At 34.1% G+C, this 26,332-nt stretch overlaps 2 protein-coding genes across 2 annotated transcripts; one reads left to right on the forward strand and one right to left on the reverse strand.

Moving 5' to 3' along the window:
• Positions 1-1,479: 1,479 nt before the first annotated feature.
• On the reverse strand, positions 1,480-21,267 carry LOC111494258 (small subunit processome component 20 homolog). The gene is made up of 31 exons (XM_023144155.1): positions 21,022-21,267; positions 20,424-20,546; positions 19,650-19,807; positions 18,381-18,425; positions 18,003-18,081; positions 17,841-17,914; positions 17,270-17,376; positions 15,777-15,959; positions 15,217-15,420; positions 14,905-15,118; positions 14,735-14,809; positions 14,326-14,648; positions 13,783-13,975; positions 13,415-13,667; positions 13,008-13,335; positions 12,548-12,728; positions 12,292-12,432; positions 11,871-12,132; positions 11,032-11,478; positions 10,102-10,565; positions 9,393-9,529; positions 9,100-9,281; positions 8,600-8,989; positions 8,024-8,149; positions 7,576-7,641; positions 5,726-7,488; positions 5,361-5,640; positions 4,477-4,710; positions 2,694-3,209; positions 2,474-2,606; positions 1,480-2,148 (listed from the first exon to the last, which is right to left on the reverse strand). Exons 1-31 carry the CDS (start codon positions 21,088-21,090, stop codon positions 1,892-1,894), a joined length of 8,007 nt encoding a protein of 2,668 aa, XP_022999923.1. The 5' UTR covers positions 21,091-21,267; the 3' UTR covers positions 1,480-1,891.
• A 2,376-nt stretch (positions 21,268-23,643) lies between these two features.
• Positions 23,644-25,327, forward strand: LOC111494708 (chaperone protein dnaJ 20, chloroplastic). Its single transcript, XM_023144673.1, has 2 exons — positions 23,644-24,264; positions 24,876-25,327. Exons 1-2 carry the CDS (start codon positions 23,803-23,805, stop codon positions 25,032-25,034), a joined length of 621 nt encoding a protein of 206 aa, XP_023000441.1. The 5' UTR covers positions 23,644-23,802; the 3' UTR covers positions 25,035-25,327.
• The last annotated feature ends 1,005 nt before the right edge of the window (positions 25,328-26,332 follow it).

The raw sequence follows: 26,332 nt of genomic DNA on the forward strand, positions 1-26,332 counted from the left end.
ATTTGAATAAAGTTGCCATTTTTACCTTTTATACACTTTTGTTTTTAAAAAACATCAATAGAAATATACTCTCATGCGTCTTTAATAATGAATTGAAATTTTAGATTTTTTTTTTAAAAGATTTATTCAATTGTTATCTCATGAGCTAAATCAAATTTAATTTCCTTATAAAATTTAGTTTTTGATGAATTTACAGTTTATATTAAATTTTGTTAAATTTTGTTAAATTTTAAATTTAAATGTTTATTTCAAAGTAGCTAAGTTGTCTAATATCTTAATTAGTTTTTATTATAATTCACACGTGAATAAAGATAACTATTCTTATATATATCATTAATTTCTTTTCGTAATTTAATTGATGCGAGATTAAGATCTCGTTCCTTTGTATGAAAATAATGTGAGTTTTGAAATTACTAATATTAATTTTTTTTAAGAATAATGTATATTTAATTTTAAGTTAACACATGAAAGCTAAAAAAAAAAATCTTTTTCTAATTAGTGAAAGTAACAAAAGTATATGAAATTTCAAAATAAATTTAAAAATATTTAAAATATAACCATTGATTAAATACAATTAAAAATTTTAATTGAAATTTCAATATGACCAAAGAATTCTATGTATGATAAAAAATCTTGTGTAAATTATGGGTTGTATTCTTATCATCATAATAATTTTTTCAAAAAGAATTGGTAGATTCACTATTTTGAAAAGAAAAACAAACGAACAGACTTGGTAAACTCGCTTGCAAATCCAAGGAGGAGCTATGAATTTAATGTCCGAAGTGTATAAATGTAACAAACCAACCCCATCGCTAGAAGATATAGTCTGCTTTAGCCCGTTACGATCGCCATCAGACTTATGGTTCTAAAACGTGTATGTTAGGGAGAGATTTCCACATCTTAAAATATATGTTTTGTTTCCCTCTTCAACCATGTAAGATCTCACAATCCACTCTTTCGAAAATTCAACATCTTGCTGGCCCACTATCCGGTGTCTAGCTTTTATAACATTTATAACAACCTACATTCATTGCTAGCAAATATTGTCCTCCCACTTGACTCATTACATATCGCTGTCAACCTCCTCGTGATTTTAAAACGCTTCTGTTTGGGTCACAACAAATAACCAAACATGTGATAATATAATTTATTTTTTTCCTTTTACTTATTTTATCCAAAGTTCTGAATTTATTCTAGCATGCCCAACTTCAAAAATAGTGGAACAAACAAAATTTATTTTTAAACTTCAGACAAAAAATAAATATTTTAAACGTCTGAAGACCAAAATGAAACAAATTTAATGATTTAAAATATAACTTTCAAAAGATAGATTAAATAATGAAACAATTTAAAATTTTAAGAGCCATAATCAGTTTTAAAACTAATTTTAGAAATGGGAGAATTATTTGCATTATTTTTGGAAGAAATTAATATTATATATATAAGTTAACAATGTCTCCAATTTCTTGCCATCTAAGCTCTAAGTGTAACAAAAATATATATGACAAGGAAGCATACAGGCCAAAATTCCTAATAAAATTAAATAATTTATACACTAAATGAACAAAAATTGCCAATACCACAGGCCAAACTACGACGGCTACAATCCTAGTTGATCAAAGATCACAGCTGGAAAATTGTCTCTCGAATAGTTAATCCTCTCATGCCAGTTCTTGTATGAACAAAGCTGGGACGATACCTGTGGCTGGCAGTTCGTGCGTTCAACGGTGCCGGGAAGACATTAGAACATCATCGTCTGGGAGGTAAAATTGTATGGTTTTGATCCTTCAGATACCTTCAAACTCGACGTCCCAAGATCTTAACTAACCGGAGAGCTGAAATATACCTGTTAGTATTAGTGATGACAATAGATACCTTTGCTACATCTAATCTACATCATCCGTCTCGACATTCTCATCGTTGTTATCTTCCTTCTCTTGCTGGCACGTTGTTTTTCTGCTATTCGTAGTTTCCTTTTCGCGTTTCGCATAGGATTAACGACGGCCATGCGTTTCTCTTCTTGCCTCCTCTTGTCCCTTTTGACCTTGAGACGCTTCTTGATCTGGCTGTACACCTGTACAAATTTCTGAATGCCCAAACAATTCTGTATTTTATCACAAACTTCTTGTGCCAACTGTACCATTGAATCTACAAAAAAAAAAAAAAAAAAAAAAAAAAAAAAAAAAAAAAAAAAAAAAAAAAAAAAAAAAAAAAAAAAAAAAAAAAAAAAAAAAAAAAAAAAAAAAAAAAAAAAAAAAAAAAAAAAAAAAAAAAAAAAAAAACAAGGAAAAAATTCATTGGTAAATAATAATCAGGTTCTCAAAGGAGTTTGATGAATAATGAATAATAAAATCTATGGCTATTCATGAAGGATAAACAATGAGCTAGATGCACAATTGCAATAGTTCTGGTCGCAGCCAAGACGATAAAAAGAAAAAGGGTACGAAAAGTTTTGCTAGGAAAGAAATTGTACCAGTAATTAACTTTCCGGAAAACCCTTCACGAACTCTATATAAAGGCAGCAAAATTTCGAAAGCATATCGTTCGCAATCTTCTGCACCAATTTGTGATGATATATTGCGGAAGACATTGAAAACTATAGTCATCTGCATGAAACAGGACACATGATTAATGGAAATCGTAGGTAGGTGGAAATAAATTGTTAACTAAACTTGAAATCATTCGGAGATAACCTGGATAGTATCTGTTTGAAGAGCAACCTTCCCCATCTGCTTGAGCAAGTTCGAGACGAGAAGGTAACAGATATCGGGACAAGCATCATCTTGGTCGAATACACCAGTCATTCGAGGTAAAAGCATGCTTCTTCCTTTTCCTGAGTCAAGCAACTGGAATGCTTTGAGAAAAAGCCTTTGCTCGGGTTGTTCAAGCGTAGACCAGAACGGACATGAATTCGTATTCTCCACTTTTCCAATCACAGAATGCAAACCACAAATAGTAAAAACAAGGTTTTGGACAATCAAATCAGCATCTTTATCTGTGAGGTCCGACTTCAACTGGCAGCAAAGGGAAGTAGCAATTAAGAAGAGTCTACTTGGCTTCATAAGAGAATAATCTCCTAGCGATTTTTCAGAATTTCTTCTGCTATTCTCAATCACAGTAGTGAAATATGACGCTATCAGGCGATTTGAGATGCTACGTATCCACATATGCGGGTACAAAAGCAGATGACTAATCATTTCCCATATATCCTGAGAGAAATACAAAGAATCAGCAATCTAGCTAAAAGCATCCACTGCGTTAATGGTTTACAAATAAACATTCAGTAAAAGATGTTAACGTGAGACCAAATATGGGAGAATAACGCAATACAATGGAATTAAATATATAATTCAATAAAATTAATATGCACCTAAGTTCAAATACTACAAGGACATTTCAATATTATGATTTAACAGATGCTGTTGTTATGCCCCTCAAGGTGATTAAACAACTAAATAGGCATAATAGAAATAGGAGCCTTCTTTTGAAGAACTCATAAACAGAAACCAGCACCAACAATCAGAATGCAAAGAACTTGGAAGAAAAGTTTAGTCCACCAATGAGCTCAAACGAAGACAAACATAAACAATCAACCACGATATGCCTAGATGAACTGTGAACATCAATCTAATAATGCACCAAACAAAAGCATTAGATACAGTAAATACTTAAATGTAGGTTGAAAGTTCTTTCAAAAGAGGAATCCACAGTTCCATTAGCTAAATCCCAGACTCAGAGTAACACCTATCCAAAAGTTGCGTGTTCAAATCTTCCAGGGAGTTTAATATGAAAAACACTTGATGCCTCGAGAGTCTGGGTCTTGGAGTAAGTGCAGGCTTTTTAAAAAAGTAAGGGACCATTTATCTTGCATTCTACAAAAGGCACCAACGTTCTGCCTGAACCTCCCATAAAAACATGTAAATATTTAAAGAGATGTAAATTTGATAATGGTGTGTTCAATCATGGTGGTTAGTCAAACTAGTTAGGATATTATTTCAAGTAAATTGCAAAAGCAACTAATGCTCTCGTGTGGATTCTTCACAAGAAGGCTAAAAAAGAGCTATGAACCAGCAGTAGATAATGTACGTTTAGTTTGTGCTTGGGTTGTACATGGACTCTTTTCTCTAATAAGCACTCAACTACCTACCACCAGATGACACTGATCAACCACAAAAAAGAGGCATTTGCTCTGAAAAGTCAAGCTCCTTGTTATGATTCTATGAATGCTCATAAAAACATGCTTAGTGGTCCAAGGCACCTTTTCATTATAAAACCAGGGTCTCCTACGTTAGTATTTTTTTAGGTTTTGTAGATAATGAAACCAAAAGGATGTAGTAGACCCACAATAAAATTTTCACTACTGTCTAAGTTCGTCAGTAGTTCAGCGTCTGTAGCATACCAGGAAAAGCTCCTCCATGCAATAGAATCCTAATGAAACATAAAGATTGTTAAGGGAAGGAATTGATAGCTACATACCTCAAAATCCTTATCAAAGAATAACTCCGGGAATTGGTGCATCATTTTCTCTAGCATCACCAACGAATAATATGCCTCCTTCCAAAAGGTAGTGGTTGTTTCTGCAAAAATGTCTATTTGATCATTCGTAGTAACATCAACAACAGACTGCAGAATGCCTCTGGCAACTGGCAACACAGTTCTTATATATCTTTCAAAACCCTTCTTTACAGCTTCAACTAATAATCCCAATACCTGTGTACAAAAAGATAATGTCAAATCCTTTCTTCCCATTAATTTAGTTATATTTATATGAGTGACCAACCACCAACAAGGCAACCGACAAAAATTTTAATATCGTTATCTTCCGCTTGTTCTTTTTCCTCCAAATGAAAGAGATGGTAAATGAAGAAAGTTGATCAGTTAAATGAAACTCAAAGCTTAAAGCCTGAGGCTAATAGATTACCAAAAGAGAGATAAAAAGAACAACTAGCACAAAAATGAGCATCTGAAATTGATGATTCAGAATGATTTTTTTTAAGAAAAATTTAATGTGCCAGTAACTCTGAGTACCAATTAATTAGCTTCAATATTTAATGTGGAAGCAACTCAAAAAATCAACATCAATTCACATATACATTGGGGATTAACATTTATCATTATCTACATTCGTAGCAGAACAATTACTTTTTTACTTAAAAAGAGTATACTTGTAAATATAGCATCATTTAAGCACGTTGCCTATCAAAGCTTAATACATATCCTTATATTAACTGAGAAATTGAAAATCTAGCAAGTTGAATGAAAAGTATTTCTTAAAACTTTTATGCGGCACTCCATAGTTGTTCAAAAGAAAAGTATTTCATGAAATTGCTCAAAAGAAAACATTTATTTAAGAAATTCACCTGTGCTGCGGCACTCCATAGTTGCTGCTTTCCTCCCAAGTACCAAGATAGACTGTAATCAAGTATAGAATGGAGAGGACCAGAACTTATGCAACCTATTAGACGCTTAATTACAGCACCAGTCATAGACCGAACATTATTATCCTGATCATTAGCCAAGCAAGCCACCAAATGAACAAATAATGTCTGAGAAATACTATCCACCACAGTTCTTGGAAATTTAACGACAATTGTGAAAAGCATCTCCAAAACAGCTTCTCTTCCCGTTGAATGCTCATACCTACAATCATAGGAAAATCTTCTAAAGACAGAACCAAACACAAAATTAATATATAAAAGAAGATTAGCTTAATTTCATTGGTCACCTTAAATTGGAGAGCAAAAAATCTAAATGTTGCTGCAAGCGCTTTTCTGAAAGACGGTAATCAAGCAGAAATTGTAGTAAGATTTTGCTGCATTTTTTCCGTATTGGTTCAACTTGACTTGTCACCATCAATTCAGCTACCCGAATAGCAAGATCATAAATCTCAGGGACAACAAGTTTGCAACTAACAATTGCCTTTAGAAGTGAAAGGGCAACAAAAGATGGATTCTTGTGAATATCGACAAACAATGGAAATTGAATTACTAAATGCAGCTGATCTGTGGAAAGTGTAACTTGTTCATTTCGCAGAAGCACAGTTAATGACCTCAAACATGATTCTACTAGTGGATTGCATGGATCTACTGAACTCTGAGCAATAGTTAACACTACTCCCTTGATTTTATCAGCTTGAGATTTGACAGATGGCAAAGGCAATCTCAGCAATGGAGTGAGACATCTAAGAGTTAATGATAAAACATCCTCGTATTTAGAAGTCAAGCAGTTTCCTAACAGGGAAACAAAAGGGTCAAGCATTGATAGTAACGGAACGTGTTCTTTTCCAAGTTGCATCTTCTTCATGTACCCATGCAGAAGCTTAAGTGCAAACACCATAATAAGGTGTGAACAGGGGGACTTAGCAAGTATTATCTGACATGACAAATTTTTTCCTCTGGAGACATCTTTAGAACGTTTGTTTGCATCAAGCAATGAAGTGCTTTCACCCTGTCCATTTTCAACTTTTATTCCATCTTCAATGAGGCCATAGATGAAGACTAAAAGATCAGTTTGGTTGACAGAAGGATTGCTTTCAAAACCAGCAGCTATGTTAGTTAGCATATTTTCCAATTTGGCTTTAACTTTTGGTGTCAGATGCTTCTTCATATGATCAGTAACGGGTCTAAGAAGCTTAAGTGCGTGGCTTTTAAATGTTACGCTTTGAGCTATCAATTTCAGTGTCTCAAAGGACTTCTGTTTCCTTGTCTCTTTCATTTTTGAGGCCAACTTTTCAACCTCCTTTTCCTCGGAGACCTCTCCAAGGATATCTTTCTCTACAATAGAAATGAGATCGTCCAAAAGATAATCCATCTTCCCAAAAGCTGGGGCAGTAAAGAACTTAGTCAATATAAAATTGAGTGTATACCCCAACACATGCAGCTCATACCCACGCTTTAGAGATCCTCTCAAAACCCTAACTATAACTTGCAAATATTCAGATCCAAGTTCCTTCAAACAAGCAGCCAGTGCAGATCTAGCTTCTTCACGGACACTTTCTAAACGATTCTTCAAAAAGTTAACAATATGATGGATGATGCTCAAAAGTTGTGAATCCATAACATCTTCTGGAAGTAATTTTAACACCTTTAGTGCAGCAAGATGAACATAAATATCAACCCTTTCTGACTGAGAGTTCATAAATTTTTGTATCTTTGGGAACACATATTTACTAAGGCATGCTTGCATATCGCTTGTCACAACCGTACTGCCACATAAGCGTGTTGACCCAACTACTGAATTATTCTCTTGAAAATGGAAGTTGTCCAAAATAGAACATATCAAGCGCAACAGAACCTTTTTCTTATCTGGGCGTTTAGTGAGATCCCGAAAACATCTTCTTAACAGAGCAAAATATGACTTCCATTCCATTTGGCCAGAAATTGAAGCAATTGCCTCTATACAAGCAACTCTAATATTCTCTGTTTTTCCCTCTTGTAAATCAAACAGCATATTGAAGAACAGCGGCACAAAGACATTCTTTGTGATGACCTTAGAGAAATTGAAGTGAGGATAACATAAGAAACTTCCCAATCAATAGATTAATAGTAAAATTAATATTAAGACTAGAGAAACTACCTCAGGAATGTTGACGGTACTGATAGTATTTTTGAAGCGAATCAGTGCCTTTGCTCGTCTAAGTTTCTGCAACATATCAGACATTCCTTGAAAAATCAATGTGAAATGAAGATAATAACACAACGAGAAGTTATAAATAATTTTTTTTTATAGGAAATCAAATTTGTCAATTAAAACAATTTCAAAGGGACTACTTTTGAGTCAATGGAGTCATAATAATCTATCCTTAAAAATTTATGTTTCATCCACAAAATAAGTATTTGTATGCATCCCTTTTAATTTAGAAAAAAACCACGTACATGTTTGAAGAAGCAATATATTTTTCCATCATGAAATTAGTGAAAATTTTGGTGACGGGCTTATAAGAAAGTTAAGTAATGCTACTCCGAAGCACAGTGGTAATTGTTTGTTCCAACAGATTTTACCGATATATGAAGCAGAAATTCACCTGCAAGTGGGTTATGTTACTGAAAAAATCAACTTCAGCATCTTTACTGTACAAGGCCTTCAGCGAACATAAATTAGCCACATCAGGAAATTTCAACACCATTTCTCGCAATAAATTCATCCACTCCTGTAACCAGACAATTCATAAAAGAAGATCAGAGAGGAAAATGTAAACGATAATTGATAACACTGTACTTCTAAGTTTAAGAAGCTGTAAGTAGAGATCCCCAAACCATCTATCCATGCCTAAAATAGAGAGGAAGAAAAATATGGAAGAAAAGAGGGTGGACTTATATGCAATCTATTCTTTTTCTTCCATTTTCTTTTCCTTGTTCCAATGTACAACATCCACGTGATATTAACTAAAATAATCCCTTCGCTATCCTTCGATACAAGGTTAATAATGAATTGTTCTTGTTGTAGAATATAAAGAACATAAACCAAAGTTTAACAAACATGTTATTCCACAATGTATCAGCTTTGTATTTACATCTTTCATGAATGAACAAAAAATGTGAAGTTTTGGATTGAACAAATTACTTCAGGGCCGTAAGTAGTATAAAATATAACTCCCTACCTTTTTAATAGAGGTCTCTCTGTTCATTGCTTGCCCCATATGCTTCAAAATGAATTTTTTTGTTATCTGCATGATGTTTACTTTCAACCAGCTATTGTCGGGTAATGTCGTATTATCAATTGATTCATGGTGACCCATCCCTCCTTGACCAAGAATTGAAGAAGAAAATTCAACAAAAGAGAGCAAAGACCGATAAGCACTATGTCTTAGAATTAGTTCTTCTGACGACATATCATGCACGCACTGTGATAGAACAACTAAAGCGTGTTCCACTGAGGTAGAACAGAAGAAATCCACATCAATTTTTTCATAACTATTGACAATCGTGTCAAAATCAAGGCCACCAATGTCCATAGCAGAGGTTGCATTCAAACCACGGATGATTTGAGCCTACAGAATATGAAAAATAGATAGAATAATTACAACATTATCGTTCTAAGAGATCACAAACCAAAATAGTATCAACAGAAAGAACTCGAATGCATCTAGAAGAACTTTACCACACAGAGGATGGAAGAATCAACTTCTGCAAGAGCATGGATAAGATCACAAATAAGCAAACGCAAATCTTGCTCAACTGAAATCAGTAACGGAGAAACTGCTTTCAAGATTTTTGTTGTACTCTCGCTCCCTAGTATGGGAACCACATTCTGAATTACTTGCAGAGTATCGGCATGAGATCCTGCAAGGAAAGTAGGGGCTTTAAATCGTTAAAAAAAAACTCCAATTCTAAGTTTTTGAGTCAATTCTTACAGTATTTTCCAACTAAAAACAAAAAGGAAAATATTCTCACCAGAAGTATGTCTAGTTTGAGTTAAGTATGGGAGTAAGATTTCAACAAACATCTTAGCATGCAGTGGATCCCTTACAAGCTTCGAGAGTAATTTGAAAATTCTTATCATTGGTCCATTGAGGTGTTCTACCAATTTCCTGACATGATGACAAGGGAATGATTATAAAATAATCCATTTGCAATCCTTAGAGACTCCCCTCGAGGCAAACCCCAAGGTGTAAGAGAATCAAATGCCTTTTAAAATATTGTTCATAATTACAAAAAATAATTTTTATAATTGGAAAACAGAAGTAATTTTCTACAGTGCAAAACATTAAAATAAATACAAGGTACAAAAGATAATACATAAATGACCCAAACGTTGGGAACTTAAGTATATATTTAGTCCGAATGTTGAAATAGATATTTAGCCACAATTACAAAAATGAACCAAACATTTGGAACTTAAGTATATACATAAATGAACCGAACATTAGGACATCTATTATGCAATGAACAACAGAATCACGTGGATTGCACATCTATTAACAATTTACAGAATAGGGTATTACATGTTAAATTGTAAATTATTGTACCAAGCCGACACCATCTTCTAACCCAAAAAGTAAAAGTAGACACAAATTATTAAAATGATGGCTGGTGTTTAGCATGGTAGATAATCTTAACAGTGAAAACAATAATGCACATCATCATGGATAAAAACACATACCGCTTTTTAGCATCACCACTTTGGAAAAGAACATGCAAGTTTTGAATAAGTGAATCAAGATTTGGAAGTAGAACGCTTCTGACAGCACTGTCATTGTCATCCAACTCACCATTATATGTCAATAGGTTTTCAATAAACTGAAGAACAAACGATATGATGGATTGAGATGCTGTTGAGATGGTGAGGATTGAGAAAATATCAGGAACAAGATTCCTCTCCCTAGCCAATAGTGGCATAAGTTTGTGGCTTCTACTCATGGCAAGAAAGCAAGAGAAAAGTGAACTTGGCTTTTCACTACTTGAGCCCTCGTGCTTGAAACTTTCAATTGAAGATTTCACAGACATAAAAAATAGGCCCCAGAACTCAATTTCAAAATCGTAATCCTCGTACTTGTAGAGAACGAAAGAAATGACTTTGAGACACAAAGACCTTAAATCTTTATACTGCTTCACGGCTGTACTGGTCTGCTTAGGAGAAAAAAGCATCATTAGTATCTAGAGCTTCGAGTTCCATAATTAGTAATCTGATGTAATCAGTATAGATATGAGAAAATCAATGGATTAGGAAAAGCAATAGCATTTAGCATTCATGAAGGAAAAGAACCAGTAACAAGTGGACCTTGAAACTTAACGACCTTGACTATTAGGTAAATGAGAACCTAGTAAAAAATCTATTTAGACTGGAATCTAATTACACATTCATCAGATAGCTGGTACCAAGTAGAGCTGGTTTTAACATTATCCTCAATTCAAAACTGGGTAAAGAAGGGGAGACAGTATGACAAAAACACAGATCGAAATACTCCCATAAAAAGGCAGTCACTTTATGATGGGAGAAAAAAAAAAAGATCCTCAGGAAATTTACAGGAGCCTCAAGAAGTTTACTGGAAGTTGATATTAAAGAAACAGCTTATCTGGATGGAAGCATTACCAGGCCAGGGGATGCGGTTTCTTTGTTGATCTCAAGTGAATTCTTGTCACACATCTTTCCATTTTCAACTAAAGACTCTTCATTTTTCCTTGCCGCGTGAAGACTTGATGTGCAACTTCCCAATACTCGGACAACACAACCCAATATCATATTGAGAAATGGACTAACAAGCATTTCATCAAAAACTGCAAGAACTTCTTCAATAACATGCATAAAACCAAATTTCTTCTTCCATGACAATGCTACTATACTTTCTGCTGAGAAGTATTTTAAGATGTTAGTTGCTGAAGTATTCATTGAAACTGGGCGTGAGTAAGCACTAGCATCAGCCTCCATTGGAATAATGTTCAAAGGCTTCAATAGCAGAGCAAAAAAAAGAGGAAGCTCTGTGGTATCAAGTTGTGCAAAGAACTGAAGGACAGCTTTTCGAAGATTTACACTGGCTTGCTGGCATAAAAGAAATATCAAACTCAGTATTTTTTTGGTGATTTTGATTCCATAATATATAAGAATAAGCCACCCATACTATCAAATTGAAGACAAGTCATCCTTCTTGACAACACACAAACTAAAAACCCTTAGAACGTTCAAAATTAACCAAATATGTTAAACTAGTCAATCAATTAAACCAAACAACCTAAGCATGCAAGTCAAATGCTTCAGCATAAACAATAGCATCACTCGAGTATAATCAAATGTGGCATACTGATTAGCAATCAGCCAACATCAATAACCCATACGTGCATGTTCTACTATAACGTCAGGAATAACAAAAATGTTATATGGAGCATCAGCACAATTCATCTTAAACCATATATACTACCTGATAAAAAAATTACCTTGCGAGAACCAAGAACCTTCAATTTTCTGACTTTTGGCATCAATAAGCGAGTAACTACAGGTAAGAGATTAGGTCTATGCCGATCATCAATTTGATTTTTTTCTTTTGACAAGCTCCACCTTGTAAGTTCTTCTCTCAAAGTCTTGGGGGAGATCAAGTTTTTTAGATGATGTTCATATGGAATCAAAAAGTCATCTTTCCAGATTAAGAGGCAATCAAGGACCTTGCTTTGTATTTCAGCATCATTATCATCCAAAAGCCTAGAAAGATTCAACCAAAGCGGGTATATGCAGAATCATTAGAAAAAAGAACCAGCAGTCTCCTTTATGGAAGAAATATATATTGGCAAAAAGATAATTCAATATTAAACGTTGACATTAAATAGAACAGAACAGTGTTTCATTAAATAACACACCGACCTTTGCTCCAAAACTTCTTTAAGAAAATCACTCTTGTAAAATGACTTCAGGTTACGGGCATTTCTCAGCAAGTTCAACCACTCCTTGAGCACACATTTCCACTCCTTGCTTTTACATGTATATTGTTTGAATGAATACACACTGTATTTTCAACAGACAAGCAAAAAATATTGTAAATAAGAAAATTGCAAGAGCATTATAAACATTGCGCCTGCAAAAATAAATTATGAGATATGAATCCAATGATAAATCACACCTTTCCACATTATCAATGTTGTAGCCTAAAAATGTCAAGAACAGAGGCAAGATCTGACGAGACTGAGATTCAACAATAGTCGAATTTTTTTGTAATGATTGGAGCACCAAGGATAGCAGAGTATAGAGTGGTGTACTGTCTGGTGAAGGAACAACAAATGAGCGGAAACATCTGACTAGATCTGAAAGATACAAATTGTGAAGAATTTCAAAAAATTAATACAAACACCTAACAAAGCAAGTAGAGGCCAATCTTTATTGCACAGAAACACGTATTACAAAGCAATTATCTTACATATGAAAAAAATAACTTTCTGTTCATAAAATGACAAACTCCACTGAAACAAGGAACTTAACTGTGCATTCTAAAAATTGCAACTAACCAAAACGAAGCATCAGAAGGAAGACTATTTTAAATGAAATATGAACCTAAAAAATCATAATGGCACACGAGAGCGTACCATGTAGTTCATCAGATGATTCAACGGTTTCTCTGTCCGGTTGATAAAGTAGAAATAACCACTGCTGAAAATAACAGATTAATTTATCCCACACAACTCTTGAGTGTCTTCTGATTAAAGAGGCAAGACATTCAGATGCTTGATCCCAAATATAGCTAAAGCGGTTTTGGAAAATTCCAATAATACCATTCAAAACAACCAATAAGTAAGCCTCAGGAATCTTTTCAGACAACAAGACCATCTGAACTCTAGAGATTAATAATATAATCTTTCTGCTCGTAGATATTGAAGCAGGAGTCGATTCAATAGAAAGGAGCAGCCGAAGAACCTGACACAATTAGAGAGTGAACCCAAAGCTCTAAAGCACAAAGTCAAACAGGAAAATAAAGGACCATGAACAAACTTACCTCACTGCCAACCGAATCATAGGAGCATGATTCCAAATTTTCAGTTTCCATCTCGTTATCAATTGCAGGGTCCTTTATACGGATTTCAGACCGCAAAGGCTCATAGTGACACAAGATTCTGAGAGTAGATATACGAACCCCCTTATCTGGGTGACGCAGATTATCTGCAAACACTTGTACTGCATCCTCAACTTTATCGGCTTGAAACTCTTCTGAATAAATTCTTTTGCTAACGTCAACTTCCAATGCTGGCCTACAATTGACATGGTTAAGGGATGCTACATGCTTTCAACAATCAATTTAGCGATGAAATAATTATTAGAAAATATAAGGGGGAAAAAAAGGTCTAGAAGGCAAATTCAACCTACCCATGAATAAAATCCAAATAATCAGCTACAGCTACCAAAACTTGTGAACATGAGCTATATCTTTTTGCAAGGTACACAAGCCTTTTTGATTCTTCAAGCCCAGCCTTCTCATGGGAGAGCAACTTAAGGTAAGAACCTATAGTCGCACCAATTAAGCTTTCCCAATTTTCTTCAGGAACACCAAATATGTTGCCTAAAAGATCATGACAAAAACCAACTGTAATTAAGAACCTCCCCATAGAAAAGGGGAAAAAAAACAAAGCACAAAGAAAGTATCGGCCTCAACTAAAGCAATAAAAATAAGCATAGCAATATTTTATATATATAATTTATGTAAGCATATGTAAAAAATAAACTAAACATCAAAGCCCTTCAGGTCTGCAACCAGAAGCACTTTCCCAGTTGTTGTATAAGAGAAACAGGTATTTGTTATGAGTTTTTTGTTTAGAAAAAAAAAAATCTTACACTCATCAAACTTGTATCACTGACCTAAAAGAAATAAGATGAAATAAACTAATTTGAGACAAAATGATTAAACTGTACCTTCAACTGTACAAAGCCGATCAAGTGCGTCAATCAAGTCCACTAGTAAGGATGAACTGGCTTGAAAGTTTAGAATATATGGACAACAACGAATAACACCCCAAAAAATAGCCAACTCAGATTCATCGATATCATTAGAACTGCCTTGCATGAAATCAGCTATCTCTTTAATCCAATGACCAAGAATCTTTTCGAAAAAGTTCAAAATCCTTGGAACCTCTTCATCGGATGTACATAACACTTCTGTTGGTAATCTCTCACAGAAGGAAAGAAGAAGATAGACAACCTCTTCACGGGAAGATTCTAACAATTCATTCATTGTTCTGAAAATGCAGTAGTAGCCCCATTAGATATCTCAATTAATTATGCAATAGAATATCAAAAAAAAAAAAAAAAATTTGATATATACCTTAAGATGTTAGTTCTGAATGCACATAGTACACTAGTGTCCTTCCCCATTACTTCTCGTACAAAAGTCAATAAACTAGAAACAAAGACCTCAAATATGTTACTAAGGTTAAAAAATATAAAAGGTAACACATACCAAGTGTCATTTCATGAAGGCTAAGTTGCTCATACCAACTGCTATTTAATTGAAATATTGGAGCCCAGTGCAACGAACAATTAGAAATAGATAGAGAGTCCTCAGAACTTAGAAGACCATCAAGAATAACCAACATTAATTGCAGAATCGAATCTATGATTTTGGATAAACCATCTTCCATTGTAAGGCTTGTAGTTGTGATAAATTTCATCATGTGTAAATCTACAAGCTCAAGCATTGGTTTGTAATCTGTGAAACATATAAACTTAGTAGCTTTAGTAAAATAATAGAATTTTACAAATATGGCCAACGCTTGAAAATTGGAAGGAGTATTTCAGATATCTAACCAGAAATTTGTTTCCAATTCACATTCTGAACTGCTGAAGTAAGCAGCATCAAAAGTTGATTTATTCGAAGCACGTAACCACTTGTAATGGCATCCTTTATTTCTTCAAACAAGCATTTCCATATCATATCCAATTCCTTGGGTTCCATTTCTTCACATAATCTCTGACACACGCACTTGATCACTTCTAAAATAGCGTCTGAACCTGGAATAGAGATACACACAAAAAATAAGAGGAAAATAACTTGCAGTAAACTCCTCGGAAGACAGAAAGATACGGCCAGTACTCAAAGTAATGATTATAATTGACTCATTAAACCACACAACAGTATTTACTAATGGAACAAGGATGGGACATATCCTTTTTATCTCTCTCTTTTTCAAAGTACAGATTATATGGCATTTTAATAAGAGAAGTTAAGGTGCCATTAAGCCAGCACATCAAAGCAGGATGTCAGAGTGCCACCCTTGAGTAACAAATACACTACGAGCTGGGTTTAAAGAATTGACAAAACATTTAGCAATATATGGAACTAGTATGTTCCATAGAAAGAAATTCACCTTGGCTAGAGTCTAGGCCACTTTCAAATGTAGGACCACTGATCAAAAAGCGAAACACCAGCTCCGCTCTTGAATGAAACCTTGATGAGGTTCCTCTCATTGTGTGAAATAGCAGAGCACTAGCACCATATTCTCTAGTTGCTAAAGGTTTTTTAACAACGTCCAATATTATCTGTTTAATTCCTGCATGAATTAAAAGGTGACAAACGTTAAAGATGTTGATAAGGAAGTTATATAGCTTTATAGATCAACAAGTGTGTGTGTGTAAGGAATTTTCAGGACAGTTAGCCAGGACACTTTAATATACTGAATATACCAACATTTTCATCAATTAGGGCTTCCTGTACAATATCTCAAACACTTCCCCTTCCTTAACTCGAAAACATAGACATCAACAGTAGAAGGAACAGCTATTCTGACAGCAAGTGTAAAAGGCAACTAGGTCCAAGTCTATTACTTTCTCTGACAAGTGACACTAACTTTTAAGATCAGAAGGGTGGATTATTTTCGTGGATGACTAGGAATGAAACACATTTTTCAATTGTAAAGTGGGGTATATTGAGAGCAAGCTGGTAAGCCTCATGGAATATTGAACAGAAAATTTTGAATAACTTTATTAAGTAAAATAAATTTTCTTTTATATCTTCAGAAAAATCAAAAGTTAGCCAGCATCTGGATATTAAATTACAACACCTCGCCAACTTTATGATGCAGTCTTAATACATCATCTCAATAAAAATCTTTGAACTACTTGAAAAGAAGTTTTGACATAAGTGAAGTGTATTTTAAAATACTGTGGATGCTCCTAGAGAATATCACAAGGAGAAATTCTCGAGCAATTCTCTGAAGTCACTTGTCAATAAGAGATTAAATTTCATTTTCATGAGAAAAAATACTTCATTGAGAAAGAAAAATGAAAGAATGCGTATAAAAAAACAGCCCTTCAAAAGGAGACAAACTAAAACACATTTTCATATGGCTAAGACTGAATCTCCAGATTCTTGTGGTTGAAACATCCTTTCCAATTGACCAAATGATAGATGCGAGATACTCCCACTTCTTTTCACAATAAAATCACTCATCATTTTTCAATATATATAGTGTTACGAGGGAAAGCCTTGTGACATTAGCCTATATGAAGAATTAAGTAGGTGAGCAAATTAGAGAAGAGATAGGTTGCCGTGACAACTTTATCACGAATAGAGGCTAACAAGCATACAAAGGAAACAATAGATGTTAGAGTTTTTCTAGCAAATGTATATATATTTACACCCACTGAAGTTGAAAGACGTGTACCAAACAGTAAAGATGACAACATATTAGGCCCCCCAATTATGTATCTAAATAAATACAAAACAAATAAAGTTGAGAGATTCAATTTATCTTCATTCTTCTTTTAATTGGTAAACAATTAATTAAGTGTACTACCAAGCAGAAAAAATAGGAAGATCTGTAAAATAATGTCCAAAAAGCTTAATATTGAGAAGTCCTACCATTTTTTAGCTGATCAACTGGTGCATTCCGCAACAAAAATGATGTCGCCTCAGCCATGAAATCTTGAATGTACTCTTTGGGGTAATGTCTTAATGGCACAGTAATCCTTAAAAATTAAAATAAACATGCATGAGCACACACATACATTAAACAAATATGCATGATTCACGAGCTTTGCTTTCAACTCATCTTCAAAGAATATTGGGATAAGATTCCTAAACCGAAAAAACATAAAAGTTCCATAGTGGCTGCTTTTCACCTTATCACTAATCTTTCTTTCTTTCACTAGTGATTCTGACTAAGCTCATGATTTTCTATCAACGCTACCTCTATTGTTTATTCTACCCTCACCATGTAAACTTTGCCTCGAATTAAGCCCCCACCCCAAAACCACCATCACAGAAATAGGCCTTTCTAGACCAACGGCCCAACAAGCAGAAGCTTATACAAGAAACTGATTTTTAAAAAAATCATGCAAGCTTGGTATAGATGTGGGGCCTTCAAAAATATACAGATACATTCTCTTCTTCACCACGACAATATAATGATAAGCAAAAGAGGAAGACTTACTTTAGCAAATGGACAAGATTTCGCGTAAGATATTTTTGCAAGTGCATCATAATATATGACCAAGATGTAAAAATCTGCAAGAAACATGATCCAGCTTTGGAATAAATTAGTATGGTATCAATGACTTGATACGTAAAAATAGAAGGCATAATGTAGACAAACCTGCTCAACAATTTCTGGCTCCCTTGCTGCACCACCTTCTAGGAGAGACACTAATGCATCAGTTAATGGAGACAGGAATCTGTCACACAATGATTGATAGCATAAGACATAAAATAAGTAGAAGGAATAAAAAGTAGCTATGTTACATATTGTTTAAACTGTTGCAGATGGTAACTTATATGGTTGTGAATGAACAATCAAACACTATGGTCCACAAATCTTGGAAAAAGAAATTGGCACAGGAAAACAAGAAAATAAAACTAAGCGACTGACAAAAAAATGCCGATCAAACTTACGGAACCCCTAAGGGAGAAGAAATAAGTGATAAAGCACAAAAGTACAAACAAGATATTTCAGTCCAAAGGAGAAGGAACTAACGGCAAAAAATCCTCCAACAGATCTCTCGATAAAGCTGCAATCAACCTGAAATTAAAAAAATAAAAAATCACAATTTCAAACCCAATCCATAAAAGATAACTAAGATACATACCTCACTAGAAGTAGCATAAGAAACAATATTCGAAATTGTGAGAAAATTTCAGAAAAAAACTGGGACTCCACCCCACACAATTGGATAAGCGTTAAACTCCACTCTTGGGAAAGAAAGCACTCTTCCAACTTGACAGACGTTTTTTAACCTCTTATGAGATCAGGTTCCAAAAGGAAGCACACTTTGAAGTGAAATAAATGTCAATTTGGTTGTAAAAAAAAATTGACAATTAACGCTTTTTTCTTTTATCTTTGACAAGGCCTTAGATGCTTTTTTTCTTTTATTTTGAGGTGAAATAAATGTCAATTTGGGATATTGTCAATATTCCCACTAGATGAGGCCTTAGACTTAGAGGGAGAGGAGGATAATTTTGACAATTGATGTTTTACTTTTATTTTTTGTTCATTCTTAATAACTTCAAGGTGTTCTGGAACCACGGAACTTGATTTTTGTTTAACTTTTTGACATTTTGATGTTTCTAAGTCTTTAAGGATTTGACATTTATGTGACTCTATATATACTATTTATTTATGCATTTATTTGTTTCGCCTCGAAGCGATGAAGGGGCGTGTTGCTTTGAGGTGGCCTTGTGCTTTGAAAATACTTCATGTTTCCATGAAAAGAACCTACATATCTCACTGCCCTGCAAATCATTGACCTGCAAGGACAATAGTGAAAGACCTACAAGTTCTGCTATCATTTTTACAAGAGTGTTTCCAAGGGTTTTTAGACGGTAGGCTGAGGATTGGTGCTGCATCCCTACTAAGAATTTTTTTTTTTTTTTTAAAATAAGAGACAATTTCATTGATAATTTAGATTTACAAAAGGGATATAATATTCATTATGTTTACAAAAGACCTTCCCAAGTTACAACGAGGGAGGTAGTATAACTACAGGAAGTAAAAAATATTAAACAGTTTACACCAAAATATAGCTTGGTAAGCAATATTGTTGAAGAGTTCTGACAAATTTGATGTACATATTATATTAACAAATGATATGGTATGGAGATTGAACAATAACTCTGAGCATATAAGTCCACAACTGCATGGTACTCATCACAGAAACTAAAATACAAGTTACAAACATAAACATAAATGTCAAAACTAAAGTATAATATGCAAGACGAGGATGTTTAAAAAAAAAGCTTGGCACACCTCAATATAGGCTCCAGAGATAGCCTCCCTTTTATATGTACTCTAGAAAGAAGATTTGAAAATATGGACTCCTTGTGCAGTATAACCAGAGGTAATGTTTGTGCCAGAGGAATGATTTCTTCGTAACAAGAAATAAAATCCTCTGCAGTATTTAATTCCTGTATTGGAGAAGAGAATGGCAAGATTTTTTATGGAAAAAAGATAATAAAATTTATAGCAGATGAGAAGGCTAAATAACCGCACAAATCTTTTGCTTCGCTAAATTGAGTCCCTAACAAAAAATAATGCATGAAACACCCACATTTGCAGAGAATTAACATCAAAAGCCAGCTTCATCCAGAACTGTTATTGAACAATACCATGAACAAAAATCTATAGGCATTACATATGCAGTGATACTTGTTCTTTCTAATCTCTCCTGATTTATCCTATTCCTTCTCAATAAACTAACTCGGAGGAAAGAAAAAAATCAAAATTTAAGGTCACCTTTCCTGCTCAAATTAATAGCTCTAATGGGTTAATCTTGTGTTCATTTAAATCCAAGTAGTTGATATCATTACTTATTTTTTAGGGGAAGAAAAAGGGGATGCTTTTGATCATAAATGATAGAGTATAGCTATTTCATCAACCAAAGCGCGCACGTTGTGATAAAATGACAACCGAGTAATGAGTTTATACCAAACCATATTAGACATATATCATAAAAATATTAGCAACTAAGAAGGACAAAAAAGGAAACCACCATCCTCCGAAAAGAAAGTTAATAAAGCATACCCTCCATTCCATAAGACAGTCCCGGAAAAAGGAGGATCCCTCGGATGGCTCGGACTTTACTTTACTGAGGCTTCTGTATACATCGATGTCAATTTCTTGTAATCTCTGAGAGAATGTCTGGAACTGTAGAGCATAACAAAGAAAATATGAAATCTAAAATCTGTTTACAAAAATAATTATCATAAACTATTTAGAGAAAGGGAGACTCGTAGAAAAAGAAAAATTGGATAACGACCACCAACTTGCTTATTTTCTATTAAAAAAAAATAGTCTGAACTAGTAAGTAGGGTTTAAAAACCAGTATCCTGATATAAGAACAGAGATAACTGAACAAAGAAAACTCCGCTTTAGCCAGTAGACAAACGTGCACATTCATAAAGTTCAAGGGAAAAACAAAAGCTCCCGCCAGAATAATTATCCCACAAGAAACACACTAGATTCTACTAGATATGAGTAGGAAAGCATCAGTAAAACATGAACAAAAACCATCCACTTAACTGTAATGGTTTCATGGCAGCGAAACTTAAGCACCAGTAAATTATCAACACAAAACATAAATACAATACTCCTGAAGATATACAGCGAAGAGAATGCTTACAACAAAACGCCGGCGACCAGGGGACTTATTGAGGGACTTGACAGCTACTGCGTGAGAAGCCGTCGCCATGGGAAGATCAAACTCTTCGAGCTTATCAAAACTTCAGGAGCTTAAAATCAAAAAAACCTAGGCAGAAAAATACAATTAGAAAGAAGAAAGAGTTGAATTCGGCAGTGTAATAGAGCTCTGGCTTTCTTCGGCTTCTGGTTCTTCTTGGCGCGGCAGTTCCTCTCGGCCGTCGAGAGGTTTAAGAAACGCGGGGCGGTGAGAATTTGTTCTTATAACTTTGCTCTTTAGGACTTCCTGTGGTTTCCATATTGGGCTTGGGCCTTCTAAATTTGGACTTCGGCCCATCAATAAGGTTAGACCGACTTAGGCCCATTTTATAAAAAAATGAATTTAAGGCCCATTTTGGAAAACATCAAAAATGGAAATTTGAGTTTACATTGCACATATATTATATTAAAAATAAAAATTATTTTGTGTAACCTAGCATAATATTTATTCTCTGTCTCGGAGAGAGGCTCGGTGAAATAGACATGTCTGTGAAGATGCGGACTACCTGCACCTGGACAGAAAGACCCTATGAAGCTTCACTGTTCCTTGTGATTGGCTTTGGGCCTTTCCTGCGCAGCTTAGGTGGAGGGCGAAGAAGGCCCCCTTCCGGGGGGGCCCGAGCCATCAGTGAGATACCACTCTGGAAGAGCTAGAATTCTAACCTTGTGTCAGGACCTACGGGCCAATACTCTTCTTCCTCCCTCGAGTAATCATAAATAACTAATTACAAATTTTGTTTTCGGACGTGAGATTTTACAATTCATCTCTTTGGGGCCCAACGTCCTCACTCATTATCTAATGTCTTGCTCTTATACCATTTGTAACAGCTACAAATCCATTGCTAACAAATATTGTCTGTTTTTGTTCATTACGTATCGTTGTTAATCTCATTATTTTAAAAATGCATGTGTTGAAAAGAGGTTTTCACACCTTTATGAATAATGTTTAATTATTCTCTTCAACTGCGTGAAATCTCAGAAAAAAAAAATCACATCTGTATAATCTTATTTATTTAAATTACTTCAGAAAATAATAATAATAATAATAATAATAACAAACAAATAAATAAAACTGTTCCATTTATAATTTCAAGACTCAAGAATAGTTGATAAAAAAAATATTTGATCATAGTAAATAATAATAATAATAATTTATTTACAATAAAATAATTATAAAATTGAAAAATAATGAAGTTGTTACCCTCTTCAAAATTTCCATTTCAATAATTACACTCTTAAATAAAATAATTTATTAATAATAAATCTTAAACTCCGATTCTCTAACATTGAGATCGATTATTATCTTCTCAAATTAATAAATTGGTTCGATATTTTGTTAGCTACAATTTAAAAAACATATAAATCACTAATACACTCTTATAAATAGTATTTTCTTTTCGTCCTCAATCAACGTGGGACATCACAATCCACTCCCTTTTGGGACCCATTCCTTTCTCTAATCGATGTGGGACCGCCACCAAATTCACTCCCTTCAGAGTCCAGTGTCCTTACTAGCACACCGCCTGATGTCTGGCTTTAATATCATTTGTAACAGCTCAAGCCCACCACTAACAAATATTATCTTATTTGGTTTTTCCCTCAATGCTCTAAAATGCGTCTCCTGTCTTATTTTGTCCCATGAACCCAAATCCGAAATCAAACCAAATCAATTCGGGTTCAGAAAAATAAACTCAATCCAACCCAAAATATTAACCCAACCCCTATGATTCGAGTTGGGTTGGTTTGAGTTGTCTGGGTTGAATCATCATTGGTTGACTTTTTAAATTTTATAAAATTATTGATCTCTTATAATTTTAAGAAAATAAATTTCAAATTAAAAAGTCAATTTTCTTTTCTTCCAAATCTTGGGGAAATTAGTTTTGAGAAAGCTACGTGCCACGTGGGTTGTTAAACGAGACCATTGGTTTTATTTAGTTGGTTTTCAAATACAGTGGCTTGTGAAACCTGGGGTGGGTTACCATAGATTTGGCTCACAAAATTAAGCCCCTTGAAATTAATTTTAAATAATAACAACCAAAATAATTAAATAAATAATAACATACTCATAAATCAATGATTATCATGGTTAATTAACATCTAAGTTCATCTAATTATGTCCGTACCAAAAAAATAAAACCAAAATTAATAATTAAAATTTTTAAAAATAATATAAAACCAAAATAAAAATAAAAATGGACCAAATTCTTTGAGCCAGGTGATTTTTTTATATTAACTAAAAAAAATAAAAATAAAATTGAAATATACAAAATTATAGGCTAAACTTTACTTGTTAATCAAACGTTTTAGGCCTCTGTCATGTCAATATTTAAATAAATGTTAGAGATAATTTTAAAATATTTATGAAATAAAAAAAAAAAAAAAAGTAAGAATAAGAATATTTTTATTTTAAAGAAACGACAAATTAAAAGGTATTTTTTATAAATTAGTAAGAAATTAATCCCAACCTCACATTTTTTTTTTAAATTTAAAAATAAATAAATAATAAATGGCGTCCTTTAGATTTATATATATATATATATATATATGTCAGCTAAGAACCCCATTGAAACCGTAACGAGGGAAGCTAATTCAGACAAGAAATTCACAGGAACTTTTTTTGCTTTTGCTCATTCCGTACTTACTTCCGCAGTCGACGAACCAGCGAGTGGTGAAGGTTCATCAAAGGAAGATTTCAGTGACATAATCGGAAGAAGAAATCACAGAGATGCGTGGTTACGGTTTGGCTTTATCTGGTACTGATTCACGTTGCTTTGTACCGGCGATGCCTCCGATTTTCTCTCCGAGAAGAGCCTCTCCGTCGGTAGGAAATTCGCAGGTTCTGTTTCCTAAATCGACACGGAATCCTTCTCTTTGCGTCAGAGCGAAGGCAGCCGTCGTCAACGAGGCGCTTGTCTCCGACGCTGTTGAGATTAGCTTCTACGATCTTTTAGGAATACCGGAGTCGGGGTCTATGGCGGAGATTAAGCAGGCGTACAAGCAGATGGCTCTGAAATATCATCCGGACGTCTCGCCGCCGGATAGGATCGAGGAGTATACCAGAAAGTTCATCAAGGTTCAGGAGGCGTACGAGACGTTGTCTGATCCTCGTATGAGAGCTTTGTATGATAGAGACATGTTGGGAGGCCTTCACCTTGCTTTCTCTGCTCGAAGACGTGGCAACAACGAGGTACATTTCTTGCCGATTTTTGAGGTCAATTTGGTTTCTGAATCAATTAGGAATCGGATGCCTTCTCTACCTTATTTCATGGCAAATTATTTCGTTTTAGTGAGTTGATTTTTGACCTGATTAGCTTCTACGATTTTTGACCTGTTTTTGTATAGGTAATTAGATGAAGAACATCATCTGGTATTTCTTTAAGGAAAAAAAAACTATTAGTTGAAACATAATTTACAAACTACAGAGGTATATTGACAATATACAAATGTTCTTTGAGGAATTTATTTTAGCAATTGATTAACCATAATTTTAGGATCTTTTGATTCTATCCTCTGTCTCACTTGCTAGTTGCTTAAGCTTGCCGCATGCTTCTATTATACTTTTCAAAATGCCAAAGTCACACAAGACGTTTTGGCGTTATTATTTTTTACTTCACCATCGTTTCTTAAAATAATCTGTTCTTAATTCAAATGACCTAAGTGCTTCAAAACAGGGATAATCAAGACAAAATTATGATTCCTGGATATAATCATATGGCAGATATCAATTCTTGTAGTTTCTGTATCAGAATTTCCTAAATTAAATATGCACTTGTCTGATTCTTTCCTTGAATTACTCAGGAAATGGAAGTGAAAAGTGGGTGGAAGAGCCTTTGGCAGGATCAGCTATCAGGCTTGAGGAGAAGAAGCATGAACAAAGATTCAGGAGCAAGCATGTCGTGGGGAGCACGAATGCGCAGACAAAGGGACGAGCTTAACGACGACGAAGACGAGGTGTAATTTGGTTTCTCCCTTGCTCTAAAACTTTCAACCTTCCTGCACATAGCTGATACAATATACAATAGCTGGATTCAAGAACTCAATTAGCACTCAAGAACTCAATTAGCACTCTTTATACACAGCCGACTGAGTACTAGAACTTCTGCTTCCACTGTGAAACCCAAATTGTTTAGAGCCCAAAAATTGGGAAGTTTTTCATAGGGAATGTAAATCACTAGCAAACTAGTATTCAATGTATATATATGGAAATTAAAATTTCTCGAGTACTTTGAGTTTCTAAACTGATCTCAGAATAATCTCAGTGTTTACGTGATCATTCCTTGCTTGATAACACACAATCTTGTTAAACCATTGCTTGATAACACACAATCTTGTTAAACCATTGATCTCTGTTCTTGTTTTCCACTCCAACCATTGTTAGATTATGTTCCAGCCTTTCATTTCTAGTTTTGAACACCATGGGTTGCCCACAATAATCGACCACTTTTCTACAATTTAATATCCTATAAGTTTCCTTACGAACACCCATGAAAGGAAAATGAAAAGTTTACCACATCAACCAAATATAGAAGGTCACGTTGTTACCATGACAATCAAATGTCATAAAATTATACTGTTATCTTGTCAGAATAGTCGAGAAAAACCTTAGGACTATACTCAATAATGGAGGGTTCGAGAAAGCGATGTGAGCTGAGTGTGAGAAAGGGGACCAATAGCAGGTGGGTGGTAGCAGATGTTTGTAATATATGTTCATTATTGAGGGGTCATTTTCATGGTGCAACCCATCCAAGCTGGGTTGGAAACCCAACCACCACATGAGGCACCTTTCCAATAGGACAGTTCTAAGTTATTGGGCTGATGTGACCCTCTTTGTTCTTCACATCCCAGTGTTTATTTAACATCTAATATTGTATGGTTAATAAGCTTAATTTTTGTAAGATATGTTGAAAATAAAGAGTTACGAAATGGATTATAATAGATATCTATTTTGTTAACATAATAGAGTATTTTTGGCTTCAAGTGTTTAAAACGGAAAAACGCTCCAACTCTTATAAGAATGCACTAATGAAGTATTCTTGACGAACACTTCCACTTTTATAAGAACACGCCAATGAAAAAGAATTATTACTTGCTTCCAAACTAAAAATATTTTATCTAAATATGGTAGGTTATCATACAAAAAGAATTATTACCATTAGTAAATTAAAAAATTCTAGAAGTTCTAGAAGGACAAAAAAAAAAAAAAAAAAAAAAAAAAAAAAAAAAAAAAAAAAAAAAAAAAAAAAAAAAAAAAAAAA

Source organism: Cucurbita maxima, unplaced genomic scaffold, assembly GCF_002738345.1.
Source record: "Cucurbita maxima cultivar Rimu unplaced genomic scaffold, Cmax_1.0 Cma_Scf00020, whole genome shotgun sequence".
NCBI classification, from domain to species: Eukaryota; Viridiplantae; Streptophyta; class Magnoliopsida; order Cucurbitales; family Cucurbitaceae; genus Cucurbita; species Cucurbita maxima.